General features: G+C 43.5%; 1 protein-coding gene across 2 annotated transcripts in view; it reads left to right on the top strand.

Annotated features, from left to right (window-relative positions):
* The window catches only part of LOC124871432 (inactive dipeptidyl peptidase 10-like), a 239,827-nt gene that overhangs the window by 165,436 nt on the left and 56,510 nt on the right, over positions 1 to 17,881 (top strand). For both annotated transcript variants that reach the window (XM_047370704.1, XM_047370705.1), the window contains exon 4: positions 14,041 to 14,135. In XM_047370704.1, coding sequence (XP_047226660.1) covers positions 14,041 to 14,135 — 95 coding nt within the window. The remainder of the gene's footprint in view (positions 1 to 14,040; positions 14,136 to 17,881) is intronic.

Here is a 17,881-nt window from a genome sequence, read left to right as displayed (position 1 = left end):
ATGACACCAGCAAGACGTGCACCAACAATTTGTCCTCTTTTGAACTCTGGTATGTCACCCATAATGTTGTGTGCATTTCAATATTTTGAGTAAAACTGTGCTCTTACCCTGCTAATTGAACCTTCACACTCTGCTCTTACTGGTGCAATGTGCAATCAATGAAGTCTGGCTACCAGGCTGGTCCAATTTAGCCATGAAACCTCCCACACTAAAATAACAGGTGTTTCACTTTCATTGTCCAACCCCTGTACATGAACTGGTTCTAGTTCAGAGTAACCAGTTCAGCCAGTTGACTCAACATTCTTTTAAATGCAGCTTCCTGTTTTAATGCACCACTCTAGTCTCTGAAAGTGATGCATGTCATCACTAACCGGCGTGACTGGAAGAATTAAATTATGTGGTTGGTTGCAGCTGTAAACCAGCTATGAACCATTACTGAATAATTCAAACCCAGTCACACGGAGTCCTTACACACAATCCCAACAAGTTCCGGCCATGATTCAGACTGGCGCGTTAAGTAAAGCTCAGTAATTAATTAAATCTCTCCATTGATGGAGCTTAAAATGGTGACATTGTTTTGAAGGCTTCAAGTTAATTTGGGTCTTAATCTAATCAGAGGTGTTGCTCGTTTATTCGTCCGCAGGAGAGAAGTCATTCAGAAGCCCCATGGATCACAGGGGAGGTTCTTATTTAGGCAGCATGTCTGCTCTTGTTATATCAATCACAGCACGCTGCTGGCATCAGAGGACTGGCTGCGGTTTGTGCTCAGTCACTTTCAGAGATTGCCACTGATGTAGATGTTAAAGCTGCTGAAAATTGCTTTGCTTCAATCTTCCTGAAGAAGAAGCAACATGTATCAGGGAGAGAAGTCCTGCCATCACTAAAAACAAATAAAACAAATTAACTGGTCTTTGGAAACATTGATGGATCAACTGTGGATCCGTACAGCTGATTTCAGATTATCACTGACTCCATCAGGCAGTGACCGCAGCATCTGACAGTCAGTGAAAGCAGTGAGCACAGATACTTGATACTTGATAGGCATCACGTTTTGGGTTTGCATGGGTTTACATCGGTTCCGACCGACTGTCGGATGCTTCGGTAGCTGCCTGATAACGTTATTGCTTGTTCCTTGTAGATGTGCTCGCTCCTTCATCAGTGGTTCACATGAGGACCAAAGTCTGTCCAAATTGGACTATTTGTTCTGGGTTGGGACGCCTCAGATTCCTGATGAAGGCATTTTAACCCGTCGCTGTCGGAGGCCATGACTAAACTTAGCCCCCGGTTCGTGCTGTTGGTCTCCAGATGTCTGTGACTTTGTCAGCAGCATCTCCACTGAGCCTGTTTCTGGATGCAAGGCTGACAGAACTGCATTCTAGGCCATCATCATTATTCTGTCAAACACATCTGAGTTTTCCTCAACCATTTAAGCGTCTTTTACTTTTATAATAACTTGTTTCAGAAAATACCTCAATGCCGTTTCTGTGTTTAATGAAAGAACTGGAGCAGTGAGGGGGTTGAGGTCAACCCGCTGCTGTTGCCATCTTGATTCGCCCGGCCAGGTAGTCAAAGTCCGGCATCGGCTGAGAGGTGCTCGGGTAACTCAGTAGTGGAGGCTAAATGGTGATGATGTACAGATACCTGCTCTGGACACTCGATGCACATCAAATCACCCTAAAGAACATTTAGGAGACAGGTCTTAGACTTTAGCCAATGGTAGATCCTTTAGTAGTGGTGACGCTTTAAAATAGGACAAATCCAAACAGACTTCACACACCGGTCAATGGTTTTAACCCTTCATGTCTGCATCACCCACACTCACTTCCAGTAAACGTCTTCTTTGGTTTCATGATGCTGGTCTGACTCATGTGCATGCAGGATGTCGCTGGCTTGTTTTGGGATTTATGATCCGTGGCAGATAGGGGACTGGCTTCTCCTTACAGATTTGTGACAAAACAGTTTTGTCAAAGAGACCAGAGACATTCTCTGTGAAAGATGAACTGTTTTGGCTGCTTCAGCTCCCTGTCAGTCTGTGTCATGTGGTCTGCTCACAGAGAGCAGCTGAAACACTTGTCTTTAAATGTTATGATGTTCAAAGACAGATGACATGGTAGCAACCGCTTAACTGAAACCAAATTAAAATGAGTCAAAAGCTGAAGTCACATCAAAAAAGAGAGTACACATACTAACGTTAGCCTAGCAGTGAAATATACGTATCGAGTGGATTAAATGGGTCACAACGACAACACTGATGTAAACTGTGTAATACTGATGAAACATCAGCAGCTCCTTCTGCACCACACACCTCTATTGTCTCTTAGCTGTGGGTGAAACAAAGGAACCCTAACCCTAACCCCTTCACCTGAATGCTCTGAACTGAACCAGGTCAACGTGGCTTCACACTAACTTGAAAGATACTGACTGTTAAATCCTTGCTTGGGGTCAAATGTGTGTCTGCAACATTAAATACACACAGGCTGGTGGGTCTGGGTGCAAACATTTCTTCTAAAACAGATTCAACCTGAGGATTTAAAATTCTAGCTTTTAAATCCTCAAAAACATGTAAGTGTTGGTCATTTTTCTGTATAGTAATCAGATAAAAACTCTGAAAACTGAGAAACATATCGCTTGAGGACAGGGTCAGAGCTTTAGTCTTAGAGCTGCGCTTACATCCTCCTCAGACTACAACTCGTCTGAGCTCATTAACATCTGTAGCACTTAGTGTTGTCTAGATTTATAACACTGTTGCCAAGCAACTCTAAATAAGCTGGTGTGTCATTAATTTTATATTAGGTCACAGCCTCGTTTGTCCACAAAGCTTCATCTTATCAAGCAGAACTCCACCAGGGGAACATGTTCCTGCATTTATCAGCAGATTTAATTTCAGATATTTCTGTCACGTGTTGCATTTAACTGCATGTTTTTGTTGCCTTTCATACAAGAAATAAAAGCTTTTAAAGTTTAATTCTGAAGAAGCACAAAGAGCTTTGTGTTGTTGTTGCTGACTGAAAGCTGTCGACCAGTGAAGCACAGATGTTGTTTTCCATCAGACTCCGTCCCTCACAGTAGCAGAGATCCTGCCCTGCAGCAGCTGCTGCTTTATTTACTGTCAGCATCTGCAGAAGTAAATATCACCGTTCCATCTTCAACAAGCTGGCTTTGAGCTTGACCAGCTGTGACATTCACTGGTACCCTTTAGGGAGAGTAGAGGCAGCATTCAGGCATTACACAGCCTTGGATAAATAATTCACTCTTTGCTTTGCATATTGCTTTGTGGCCAGACTCCCTGACTTGTCACCCTGTAAGCCTCGAATCCCGATCTGCAGTTTTCTTCCATTTTGCTTCACGTTGTTTCCAACCTCCTGGCTGCATCTTGGAGGCTGCAGCTGATATGCCTGCAGTAAGGTTTGCTAAAATAAGACATGATTGCATGTGCGATACTACAAACCTCAGGAATCATTACAATGTGGTGTGGCCTGGACTCAGATGATGGAGGAAGAAAGCAATCTGAGAAATGGATGAAGGTCATCCAGAATAAACCTCATCGTAACAACAAGGTGTTAGCAAAGACTGCTGCAGACTGAAACATCCTCCTCTTCATCAGGAGCATGACTGTCATTCATTTAGAAGATGTAATCATTTCTTTGAACCGTCACACAAGGACCCTAAACAGGGTCAACATATTGCATACAAGCTCAAATATATACATAGAGCACCATTAATATTTGGTCAAATGTTTTCTAGAAAGCTGCACCCCGACCACACCCTTTCTGTCTCCATCAACAAACTTCTAGCATCATTCTGGATGATATCAGACCACCGTGCCTGGCAGAACTTGTACGAAGCCTGTGTTGGACCACTTGTTTGCTGAGTATTGGATTATCTGCATGTTGTTGGACGTCACTGTGCCCCTCCAATGGCATCGGCCATTTTGTACCCAGGACAGCCCGCTCCTACATATCCCCTTGAGCATTGCGACTGATATGACTGGGCGTCCCCAATCTGACGTCACAGGATGCTATATAGGAGGCGCCCATGTTTGAAAACTTGCCTTCTGCTAGAAATCGATCTGGTGATTGAAGCGCGTCACTTTAAGAGAAGAACTCTGTCCAGAGTTTCATTCATTCTCTCTCGTTGGACAACGAACTATTCATAACTGAAGTCTTTGGACTAAGAAGGCCAGAGATTTCACTTTTGCCGATCGAAGACGTGAGTTAACACGTAACTGGAGACACGGAGTTTCGGAGAGACGAACCGCTACCGTGTTTCATTTTCAAGTCGACTTTGATGGTCAGATCATATTTTTCCTTTTTGTCAAGAAGACCAAAGGACAAAGACTGACTGTTCCCCTGAAGTTAATTGTGGACGCACATTAACTTAATCCCACTTTTCCTCGCTCGAATTCCCTCACTCGGAAGAAGACGACACAAGTAAAACCCATTTTTTTTATTTCTTTATTAGAAGGCCTGGGCAGGGTCAGAGGTTGTAGAAGCGATCAGAATCGCTGGTTAGGATCTCATGTGTTCTGAATAATATGTGCATGTAACCTTGCTTGTTTGAAACTTTGATGTGTTATGTAATATCGGGATCCGCCGTGTTCCCCAGAGCTGTCTGTGTTTACTATCTGAACGCAGGTGCGTTGCAAGACTGGACTGTTAAAACGACCTCATGGTAAAATTCTCCATTTTACTTTTGTCTTCAATCTCACTGTGCTAGCTTGCCGCCAAAAGTTATCAATCCTTTGTGTTCAGGAGTAAAGGGGGAAGTTTTATGATGAGAAGATCATAAAAAAAGACTCTAAGCTGCGCTCCAACCCCCCACCAGTCATCACCACACCCCCCTTTTCATATCTTCTCCTTTCCTCTGTTGTGCCATAAACTGCTGGTTGACTCCATACATACCCACTACCGTTTGTTGATTTTGCTTATTTAGATGTGTTTACCCCTGTGTATGTAGAATTTTGCATGTTGAGTAGGTGAAAATTAATAAATATTCACATAGATAAAGAGAGAGCGTTTGGTGTTTCATTGTGTGCAAAAAGTGATGTGTCAGTCAAAATAAGGTTCAAGTTCCACACGTTTCGGTAGAAACGGTCGATTAAACAGTGACATCTCCGGCAATAGTTATTAATTATTACGGAGTATTTAACGGTTGTAATTGTCAGTGGCGTTGAGCCACAATTACAACACCAGAAACCTCTCTGGTCTCGATTCGTAAATGAGGATTTATGGTTAAGAAATTGATTTTGTCAGATTATGATTTGTAATTATAATTATTGATCAAGATTATTTCAATCAATAATCATAATCCCAACATGCACAAAAACCTTGGCATGAACGCACAACTCAGCATGTACAAAAATGAATGCTGCGTGAAAGTGTGCGGTGATCCATGCAAGCATTTTTAATCGACAAAAACTACAAACTAAAACTCCTCTAAATCCACTGAAATATGACTCCATCCACTTTATTTAATTAATGGAGCAGCAAACCTGATGTTTTTCCATGAATTGAAGATTTTATGGTTTAAGCTGTAAAGACTGTGAAACTTCCTCTGTTTCTGTCACTTCTAGATGGAAACGCTCATTGGTCTGAGTGCTGAAGAGCATAAAATGCATGAGAATCATCTGAGGGACACTTTCATTCTCACTGAGAAGAAAACAGTGTCTGATCAGCAGATTAATTCCAAACAAGTCAGGTTTGATGGTTCCTAAGGTGGACAAGGTGGTCCTTTCAACCGGAGCTTCTCAGACGGAGCTGACTGACAGGTCGGGTATTTAACAGTCATCCCTTAACTGGGCCGTGTCGGCCATATGGGTCGGCTTCATCCAGATGTTGCTCAGATATAGAACGTTTGCCTAAACAGTGGCTCTCATTTGCAGCGAGGAGTCGATTTAAAAAAGTAATCAGACCTATGGACGGGACCCATACTTCTATAAGGGCCCCATCTGGAAATCAATATGCTTTAGTGAATAGAAAGCATCTTCATTCAATATATGTTCAACCTGTTAGTGATGCGCAGATGTGTCTCACTAATACAACGATGGCCTCTTCCGCTCATGATTTCTTTATACAATAATCAGTCAGTCATTTTCTACCGCTTATTCCATAGTGGGTCGCGGGGGAGCTGGTGCCTATCTCCAGCAGTCTATGGGCGAGAGGCAGGGTACACCCTGGACAGGTCGCCAGTCCATCGCAGGGCAACACACAAACAACCACACACACATTCATTCATACACCTAAGGGCAATTTAGAGACCAATTAACCTAACAGGCATGTCTTTGGACTTTGGACTGGTGATTTCTTTATACAATAATAAGAATTATAATTATTGTAATTCTAACAGTTGTGTCGGGACCAAACCTCCATCAGGCTCCTGTGTGATGGAGGTTTCCAGGTCATTATTGGTGTGGCGTCCTGAATGGTTTTAGTGGTTTATTCTTCACATAGTGTGTGTGGTGACAGTCTTCCTCATAGAAATATAGATGTGTTCACCTCATTATGATGATCAGCATTGAGCTATGATTGAGCTCAATGCAGCAGCTAGATGGCGCCGTTTGGATCTGATGCAGACATTGTAGAACTAAACAGGTTCAACCCGACAAACGTTTTATTTTCAGTCCAATTTGAGTCACTGATTTACTGAAGAAGTTCTTGATCAAAGTTTCTCTGTGACTGCCACAGCACCGTTGCCATGGTTGTTTGGACACGTGGTGGGTGCCTTCCAGGTATTTATAGTAATTTGTATATGTATTTATGGACTGCGATGACAGGTCTATGCACGGTTTCTACATCTCAATTTTGTTTGTGCGGCGCAAGTTTCGGAATTTCGCTACCGCAAACCTTTAGTATGAAAGCTTTTTAGTACATGAGGCCTCTGGTCGGGTTCACTTGAACTTAAACTTTCCTGGATCATAATCGACTTTAATTAAAGGCCATGAAGTTTCAGCATGGTTCAGGTTGTTTCTGAAGCTGCTCCTTCCATTTAAACCGGGTTGGATCTGTGTTTGGGATCCAATTTTCAACCACCTAGCTGTTGCTTTGAGGTGAAGTTTCTTAATTTTTTCATGCCCTTTCTGCAGAACACTAGCACCACTGGCAGCCAAACAGCCCCCCAGCATGATGCCACCTCTACCATGCTTGACAGTCGGTACAGTTTTGCTAGGACTGAATGCTCCACCTTGACTCCTTGAAACATCCTTCTTGTCCATATCTTTGTCTCGTCTGACCATAAAATCTGTCCCCAGGAGACATTTGTCTTATTCATGTGGGAACCGTCTCCGCCCACAGCTAAACTGGCTTCTCTGTGGACAGTTATACTGGTGTTCAGAGAATGGTTCCTGTTAAATGTCATCATGTTGTGCAACCTGCAAGAGACCAGGTTTTAAATCCATCTCAGTTCAGTTGAAATACAAACAGGAAGTGATCACAGGTTCAGTTAAAGTCTAGTTTTATGTTTTTTTTTTTTACCGTGTCCTGTCCAACAGAGTAGCTCAGAATTATTGTCTTAGTGCCAAGAAGAAGACCAACAGATTTACTTTCACAAGTGGAGCATTATGGCTAACGCTTTGAAGCTCTGCCTGATATTTATAAAAGAAACTTCATTAGAAACTGCTTTGGGATTATTTCAGTTGTTACAGACACAGAGACAGAAACCAAAAGAAAAAAAATAAGAGGCATGAAAGAGAGAGAGCTGGGGCAAAAAGGAAAAGGGGAGAAAAGGAGAAAAGAATGGAAGAGAGAAAGAAGGATGAAGAGAATACTATATAACACCCTCCCTGCTTCTACACCTGCAGAAACTCATGAAAGCAAGATGTATTTGGGTAAATGTGGCTCAGTATAGAAAATCTGTGTATCTATTAACACCTGAATCTAAACACCTGTGGGTCTGAGTGTGAGCGCGATTGTATATACAAGGTTTCTCCATAAAAATATGCAACAGTGAGTGTGAGGAGCCACAGACCTGCCCCCCTGGACCTGGGACAGATACGGAGGAGATCTGAGCCACAGACATCCAAAGGCCATCCTGAGCACAAGTACCCCAGGAGAACCAGCGCTGGGACTACCGCAACCCCCACAGAGAAGAGCAGGGGAGAGTCCCATGGGAACCACCCAGCAGCCACAGTGCAGAAGCCCCAGGGAGCTGCAGCGACGAGCCCACAGGCCCTGTTGGCAGCCGTTTACGCCAGAGCAGATCCAGCCATGGACCCAGAGACCCAAGACACCGGGACATATAACTCCCCAAGCAGAGGCCCGACAGAGCCCAGGTGCCCAGGTCCCGGCACGCAGCCACTGAGAGTGAGCTGGCACACACCTAAGCACCCAGCCTCAGACACCGAGAACTACAAGTACACCAGGGGCAGAGACACCAACCACCAGCAGGTAGTGTGGCAGGGAGGAATAGGCCCTACATTTGATGGGGGGCCTAAACTGATCCAGGAGAGGGAGCAGCCCAAGAGGCAAGGGCCCCGCCTTCGCCAACAGGCGCAACATGGTAGACACCACCGAGCACCGCGCCCACAACGGAACCCCTGACCCCAGACCAAGATGGGACAAACTCACCCAGCTAGAGGTCCCCAGCCAGCGTCAAGCACCCGGGGCCGGCATCCCCCACCACGTCCCCCGCAACCACACAAACACACCACATCACCGCCACTGTAACGATAAATAATAAAAAGAAAAATGATCCAGCTCAGCTCTACCATTGCCGCTCAGACAATCCAAATGCCGGTGACCCCACATCCAAGAAGAGGACTCAACCCCCCCACCCCACACGCTGCAGCCCCCTCCACGCCTCCATCTTGCCCGCTGCCCCGCACCCCTCATAGACCAGTTTCATTTTTAAGACAGAACATCCCAGTTCATCCCAGTGGTTCTGTGAAGGTTGGTCCAGTGCCGCCTGTCAGTCTGTGTTTCTCAGTGGGGCGATTTAGATTAAGTGAACGAATCAAAAAGTCTTCCTGTTTCATCCTCATCTTTACGTCGCTTTGGATAAAAGACAAAAGCATAAACATAAAAATACTAAAACACATGAGTGTGAAATAAATATAAAAAGTGGAACAGCTGACAGTCGGCGTCTAAACCAGTGCTTTACATTGTTTTAACATGGTAGTGTTAACCCGTTCGGTCTGTTAGGATGGACTGACCAGACCTGCAGAAACATGGGTTCATTCCCAGATAAACCAAATGTTTCCTGGCTGAAAATCTTCCCATGAATACAGCACTCCATCCTCAGCATGTACAGAGCAGCAGGCCACAGTGGGAAATAAAAACCCTGAAAATTCATTTTTTCCATCATTTAATTGCCAGTCGTACCTCTTTCAGCTCATTCGACTCTACAAACACAACTAACCCCTCACAGTTTCAGGGTCTGGACGCTGTACGGGCTTCTCACCCTGGTGCGGTCTACAGGGGCAAATGGGGATCAGACTCTGATCTGAATGAGTTTAGGCTGAACGAATTCTGATGCACACCTTGACAATAATGAACCCTATTTATAATAAAATGGACTAGGATGTTGCGGACAATATAAATGTGAGATGTTGGCCAGAACTTTTTTAAAGTTCTTCACAGGGACTGAAGGCTGCGGTGAGTTTCTGATGACCTTACCTCCAGTCAGTTTAGAAACGATACAAGGAAAGACTGGAAACAAAATATCATAAACTAGATATAATAAACTGGAAGGAAGGATAAAGAGGATCTTAATGTGGTAATTATAATGCCTCGGTCTTCTGCTTGAGTGTGGTCCACAGTGTTTAGCTTGTTGCCGGAAGGAGGCTGTCACTGTGGGACTCTTGGAGCTCTGCAGCCATGCTGTAATTGGTGTGAGACACTGATTGCCACAGAAATACTCTTGACAGGAGTCTTCAAAACATTTCTAAGCTGTAAAACACATGAAGCCCATTAATTGTCGTTTTAATTTCACTGTAATATCTGCAGTCAAAGCAAAGCACATTGCTGTAGAGGCACAGTGGCTTCCAGCTCTACTGAAATAAATGAAAAGCGCTGATATAAAAGCAGGAAGGTTTGTTTTCAGCTGGTGAGACTGATAAATGCCTTCAATAAAAATAGTGCAACTGCTTCAGCTACAGGAAAATGTTAGCAGGTAAATGGAAAGATGGATCTAGATCCAATCTTTTTAAACCGAATCGCCATGACCTTTACTTTAGAAGAATTCATACTAACCGTCCGTCTGCAACCCAAAATGACTCGTGCTGAAAAGCTGCAGGCAGCGTTTGGAGTGCACAGCGGCCATTTTTTAAGCTGGCAGAAAGAGAAAAGTTGCGCCGTTTCATTATTCATTGAGCTACAGACGTGGAGCATTACTTATACATTAGAGTCTGTTCTTTTTTAGCTCTGAACGGTCCATTATTTAAAGAGACAAGTGCAGAGAGCCAAAGTAATGTTTTAAAGATCACTGCAGCCAGTTTTTTTTATCAGCTCTAAATATTAATTTCTCTCCCACCGGGAGGAGCCAAGTTTTAGCTCTGCAGGACATTAAAAGACAAATTGTGTTGATAACGTTTAAAATGACTTGGTCTATTCTGTTTTGGCTTCAAATGTTGGGATTTATTGTTTTCATTCAGCCCCTTTCTCGTAAATCGCCTAATGAAGGTAATTGCAGCTCATGCAGCAACGTCAACTCTGCATGAATAATCTGTAGGCAGCATCAGAAACCAAAACCTGGAGCTTTACACGTTGGACCTAAAAACGTACATGTATCAGAGCAAGGAGCTTTCTTCCACAATCTGAATTTTTTCCTGGATGAGCTCCAACACAAACTGTTTACATTCCTCTGTTCAAACAAGATCTGCTTCCTCCCACTGATGCAGGACTTTACTGGACCGTTCCTAAATGATCCCATCCATCCAGACATCTAAATCCAATCCAGATTTCTTCTTAAAGTGAATCCAGATTTCTCAGAGATCAGAAGAGCTAATGTTAAACATCACAAGCCAAAATATCAAGAGGTCCTCTCTGCTCATACTGAAGATCACAGTCCATACCCAGAAAAGCAAGAAGAAAGCAAACCAAGCATTTAACACCAGAACCATGCCTGAGTTCAACGTTTTAATGAGCGTTATTGAAAATACCGCTAATAGTTATCCACCTGAGCAGTGGACGTCCATGTCCTGGTAGGTCTGCAGGTGGTCCATCCTCTCATCATGTTCAGATGATGGATTGAACAGAGCTCTGTGAGATGTTCATAGCTTGGGATGTTGTTGTAGAACCTAACCCTGCTTTAAACTGAACCAGAACCTTTTCCCTGGCCTGTCTTCTGTGTTCTGTGGTCTTCATAATGCTGGATGTTCTCTAATGTTCTCTGAGGAACCTCTGAGGCCAGAAAAAGAACATCTGCAATAATAGCCCAGAGTTATTCACAACCCTGGCAGGTACCGAAACTAAATGAGACAGTCTTCACTCAGCAGGTAATGAAGCAATGGAGCAAAAAGGAGTTTTGAGAAAAATGTGTTTTATTTCTGTTTTAGCTAAAAGTGATTGTTGAACATTATTTATCATCTCCTCAGTCATCAATGAAAAATCTTTGTTGCCTTTGTTGTTCTGTGTTTAGATGATTCATCTTCAGTGATGAGCTCCAGGTTGGAAGGCCTCCATACCGTCACCCTAATCTTTAGCTTCCTCAAAAGATACTCTGATCAGATTCAGGTCTGGACTGGGCCCCTCCAGAACGTTGATATTACTTCGAGTCAGAAGAACCATGTTGGTCAAATTAAATTAATTTGAACCTAAAGGTGCCAGGGGTGTGAAGACTTTGGGCTGAGGCTAAATGCTGGTTCACCTAGTTAGTAGGAGGTTGTTTATGACTTTTGAAGACTGATGGTCGGATCGATTTTATTTCAGGGTATCAGAGTAAATGGGGCTGACGTTTTATTTGCTAAAGATCTTGAAACCATGAATCATCTGCTGTGCTCCAGTTCTGCAGTACTTAGTGTTCTGGTCGGTCAAATCAAACCCGATCAGGTTTGTGGTTGGATCAAAACAAAATGGCTTCATTTGGATGTCTCAAATGTCTTATGAATCTGTAAATGAAATGTATTATTTTGCATCGCTCTGCACCTCACCAGGTATATGAACCAAGTTAGAACCAGTTCAGGGAAACCAAGACCTACCAACAGCTCCTCCTGGTGAATCCCAGTATGTTCTGTTTGAGATCAATCTGAGGAGTGCTTCTGGTTCCTAAATGAAGAGTTTTCCTTCTCCACAGCTGGTCTTACCTTGGTTCTGATTTACACTTCTCGAGGTGTTGTCTTCAGAGCAGATCCAGGTAGCAGCTTGGATAGAAAACGTTCTGGACCAAGGTCTTTGTGGTCATGTGTGGTTTAAGCATGTTGGAATTTTATTTGTTGACTCGATTATATCTATCAGGAAGCACCAATAGACCTGCTCCCATTTTTAATGTATTATCTGAACTGATCTGACTGAACAACGTGGACAAAGACACCTTGGAGGCCTCAACGCATGGCCTGCAGCTCCGACCTGCTACTGCTGCTGCTGCATTAGTTACCTCACATAGTTTGTAAAGTTCTACAAAGTTCTGTCTGTTCCACCCCGCTGAGCATTGTGTGCTTTGTAGTCCAGAACTCTTGAAGCTTTTTCCCAGAAGCTTTAGTTGATCGGCTTTGGCCAAGTCTGCATCTTTTTTTGCCCGCTGCTTTGGAAGGAAACACATGGCACATAAAAGGTACAAATATAAACTGATTGAGCCTGAAACCAAGGTTTTGGATAAAGGATCCATTTTACCTGATGCTGGCATGAAATCATACCGGAGAAGACCAAAGGAGCCTTTACTGGAACCGGCCGAACGGGTTTCGATGAGTGGTTAGCGAAACGAAAAGCAGAAAATTATAGTTTTTTTTCAAGTTTATTATAGAAAGAAAAAGTAGAAATCCACTGAAGATCAACCAAAAAGGGAAGAAACAAAGTCCAACCATGAAAAAACATGAAATTATAAGCTGAGGATCTGACAAAGAAATCTGGCAACCAGTGATATCTGCACCAGGTGGAGTGATTATCTACCTGGGCTTCCTTTTAATGGGACTTTTGCCTATAAATGATAATAATAATAATGATATGCCCTCTGGACATGATCACAACTTCTGTGCTTGGTTAATTGGTCTCTGTGTTTCAGTATCTTGAAAATGGCTGTAGCCTGAAAACTACAGACCCATGTCCTAACTACATTTTAATTCAAACATTTAGAAAATGTTGAGCCTGAGAATCAGATTTGTTCAGTTTTAGCCTGGGACCACTTTGGGTTTCTTCCTTATAGTTGAGTCTGTAGGGCTTACTGTTCTGGTTTTGTTGGGCCTCGTCGTTTGGCAGAGTTGGTTAGACCACCCAAATAAACGTGATTCATGATCTGAAGGGGATCGCTCCTAGAACTGTTCCTTTCTCACTTTTCAGAAACACAAGATACAGTAATTACTGTCAGACAGGATCAGCAACTTCTGGTGTCCCTCAGGATTCTGCTTTAGGACCAGATCTGTTTTTGCTCTTTTTTAGAACAATCTAATCAACTGGATGGATGGATGAATGGATGGATGGATGGATGGATGGATGGATGGATGGATGGATGGATGGATGGATGGATGGATGGATGGATGGATGGATGGACAGAAGGATGGATGGATGAATGGGGAGTAAATGAGTTATTGCGTTGATTTAAAGGCATTTTTGTGAGAACATTTACTTCTCAGCTCGTTGTTCTGACCCAAACCCAGCACCACTGCAGGTCCAACCGATCCAACAGGCTGTGCGGCTCTAAGCTTTCCCTTCAGAACTCTGCATGTGGTGTCATCCGCAGGATGAAAAATCGACAGCTTTCTCCCTGTGTCTGTCGGATTGATAAATCTCCCTTTGGATTCCCGACATAGATCACTGTCGCTCAGCCTCCTGCTGCGATCTCGTTCGCTGTCAGTGTTGCTGTGTCATGTCTGCTCTGCTAAATAAAACCAGCTTTGTTTGACTTTTCCTGGATGCTTCTGGCAGCTTTTCCTCATCCAGGTGTTTTTCTTTCCAGATTCTGAAGTCATCTATAGGAACAGCGACGGCCACGTCATCAAGTTCAACATCTTCACAAACGAGACTGAAATAATCCTGACCAATGCAACGTTTGTAAGTGAATATACCTTCTCAGGTCTACATACTGCACCACTGTGTCACCATATGACTGTCAGTCAGACCACAAACTGGAAACAATGTGCAGCATGCTAAACACCTTTTCAGGCAAACTGTGAATCTTCACATCTGACTCATGATTCAGATTCTTTGTTATTTTGCTATTTAAGTATTGTGATAAGAAAATATGGGTAAGAAGATCAATCCACACAGTGCCTTAAGAGAGTCCTTAATCCTAAAACCTTTTTCTATTTTATCGCATTAAAAAGCTATTTAACCTGATCCCGCCCCTCTTCCCCTCGTCTTCTGATTAACCACATTTTTGGGCAGATGAGTTCAGTTTACTGAGTTATAATTTCTGTTTGACCTGTAGAATCAAGACATTAGGCATTAGACAGTAGGCCAAAAGATATCAACCAGCAGCACATCAGGTCATGATCTAAAAGAAACAAGAACAGATGTGAACAAAGTCTCTGATATCTATCAGTCTGGAAAGGGATACCAAGTCATTTCTAAGGCTTTGGGTCTCCAGAGAACCACACATGGACAGTGGAGAATCTTCCCAGGGTAGCTGACCTACCAAAATTACTGCGTGAGCTCATCATCCGTTTTCGTTCCTAGCATTTCTGGCCCAGGATTGGCTTCTTCGGTACCTGTTTGGCAGCAGGTTCTGTTGGGGCTGAGCGGGTCCGAACTGTGACATGAACAGACTGCTGTTCCCTGATTGGCCACGGGTGTGGTCAGCCAAATGAGTCTGTGAGCAGAGAAACAACAACCGCCGTCCAAACTGACTACTCTGCAGATAAGCAACCCGCACGTCTAACCCTTGGTGCCACGATGAGGTCCAGGCTTTTCTGTGCATCTCAGGAGGCTGCAGTATTCTGCTGCAGCTTCTTGGTGTCTCAGAAAAATGAGGACACACAATTTGGTCTCACAGTTATGAAGCACAGTACACGACACCTCAGCCTGGAGGCGGGGCTTCTGGCAGAAGGCGGGACTTCTGACAGGAGGCGGGGCTTTAGGCCACACCTCCAGCTGTCAGCGAGTCGATAGAGACACAAACAGGTTTAGTGCTGAGGTGAGTGAGGTACAGTAGAGTGGAGCAGTGGGGGAAACATGAATGGTCTCACTGTCTCAGTTAAGGTCAGAGGTCCTGATTCAACAATAAGAGAGAGAGTCTGGGTAAAACTGGTCTTCATGGGACAGTTCCAAAGCCAGAACCATTGCTGACCCAAAAGAACACAAAGCCCCACCTCACATTTACCAAAAAACGTCTTGATGATCTCCAAGACCTTTCGTGGACCTTTCTGGAAGTTGTGTGACCTGTTACATCTACTGTAAAAACTAACAGTGTTTCAGAACCAGAGCTTCATACCTACAATACAACATGGTGGCTTACAGGATATCCAGAAGGAGATGCCCTGGTCATCAGCAAGTGAAATTAAGCTCAAGCATTCTTTGGTTATAATGAAACAAACCCGCAGGTCCAACTTTGAAGGGCTCAAAATGAAGGTCTTGGAGTGGCCTAGTCAAAGTCTTGACTTAAATCTGATTGAGATTTGACCTTAAACAGGCAGTTCAACCTGTAGAACCCTTCTGCAAAGCAGAGTGGGTCTGAATTTCTCCACAGCAATGTAATGACCAACCAATGGCCATTCTGTAACGGGTTGGAACAGAGTTCAGGTTCTGGTTCTCCTGACTCCACAGTTAGATAATGTCTGCTCTGTGTTTGTTTCTGATGGTAGGAAGTGGCTTTGAGGATGTTTATATGAGCAGCAGGTGTTTCAACCATCTACTTCCACCTGTTAGGATCTCGCTCGGTTGGTAAACACGGTTTGAACCAGTCAGCTCTGGAAGGGAGCGGTACCAGACCCAGCTCTGATGTTTTGGGTTCATCGTATTTGTGCCTAGAGGCCCTCTAATGTTAGAGAGGACACATTAATTAAAGTTGTCAACCTTCTAAATTTCCAATTAACAGCAGATCAGATTAAAGCACTTTGAGGGCCTGAGGAAATTCTCCATCAGGCTCTTCATGTCCTGGAATAAAAATACAACTTCCACTAAATCTTTAAAAAACGGGACTTATGAGTAAAACTTGGAGGTGACAGAAACCGAGGTTCAAACAAAATATCTTGGATGTGTCATACTGAAGAATCTGGACTGAAAGAAGCGTCAGATTTGATTTCATGGGTCAGTAAATCAGTGACTGCGCTGGCAGAACCAGGCTCAGGGTGAAGGCTTCAGAAAGAGAAACAGACTCTTTAAACATCTAATTATTTTGTGAGTTCTGGTTGATATTCCCAGAGAGTTTCGCTTTCTTTAGGAGGCTGTTCTGTAGTTCGGCTGAGAGAATGGAGGAAAATGTCTGAAAATGGACTAATCTGGAAGTAGACTTTTTTTCCAGTCCAGTGTGGAACTCTTCAGGTTCTTTGAGGTTCTGCTCCTCTAAAACAAAATGCCGGCGTCTGAACAACATTTAGTGGCAGGGCAGAGGTCAGCACAGGGCTTTATTGAAATGTACTGACCTCTCAGGGTCAGGTAGGTTGCCCACGTTTTTAAAATAAATCAGTTCCAGCATTTATTTATTTATTTGGTCCTTCTGACTATTCTGAGGTACACCAAAGTTTTTATACCCCTGACCTTTTTTTCATTTTTTTATGTTAAAAACTTTCATTTGCTTACATTAGGAAACACAAGGTGTGCAGAATTATGAAGTAGATGCAAAAGAAGGTTAAAGCAGGATTGGGCTCTACAACAACATCCCAACCTTTGAAGATCTCCCAGAGTTCTGTTCAATCCATCATCTGAACATGGACAGAGGATGGACCACCTGCAGACCTACCAAGACATGGACGTCCACCTAAACTGACAGCATTCATCAGAGAAGCAGCCAAGAGGTCCACAGCTCAGATGGAAGGATCTGTTTTACAGGACAACTATTACTTATGCGCTCTATAAATATGACCTTCATGGAAGTGGAGAAAGAAGAAGACTGCTGTTGAAAGAAAACCAGAAGAAGTTCTGTCTGCAGTTTGAGACACAACAAACATGTGGAAGAATATCTGACCAGAGACCAACGCTGAACTTTCTGGCCTCCATGCAGAACTTTAACACTGCAGATCACCTTGAACCCTGATCCCAACGATGAAAGATGGTGGTGGCAGCATCACACTGCAGGGTTGCTTTTCTTTAGCGGGGACAGGAAAGTAGAATGGCCTAGTCAAAGTCCAGACATAAATCCAACTGAGAATCTTTAGCAAGACTTGAACATTGATGATCACAGATGTTCTCCATCCAACCTGACTGAGCTGGAGCTGTTAATTCAATTCAGTTTATTTATATAGCACCAATTCACAACACATGTTGTCTCAAGGTTCTTCACAACAGTCAGGTTCATACATTCCAGTTAATTGTAACCATTGAACAGTTCAGTCAGATTCAGTTATTTATTCAAACTGGATAAAAAGTTTTTCTATCTAAGGAAACCCAGCAGATTGCATCCAGTCAGTGACTTGCAGCATTCACTCCTCCTGGATGAGCTTGTAGAGACAGTGGACAGTCACTGGTGTTGACTTTGCAGCAATCCCTCATACTGAGCATGCATGTAGCGACAGTGGAGAGGAAAAACTCCCTTTTAACAGGAAGAAACCTCCAGCAGAACCAGAACCAGGCTCAGTGTGAGCGGCCATCTGCCACGACCGACTGGGGGTTTGAGAGAACAGAGCAGAGACACATAGAAGAAA

Source organism: Girardinichthys multiradiatus, chromosome 7, assembly GCF_021462225.1.
Source record: "Girardinichthys multiradiatus isolate DD_20200921_A chromosome 7, DD_fGirMul_XY1, whole genome shotgun sequence".
NCBI lineage: Eukaryota > Metazoa > Chordata > Actinopteri > Cyprinodontiformes > Goodeidae > Girardinichthys > Girardinichthys multiradiatus.
The sequence above is the reverse complement of the archived record's forward strand: the minus strand, read 5'-3'. Positions and strand labels throughout refer to the sequence as shown.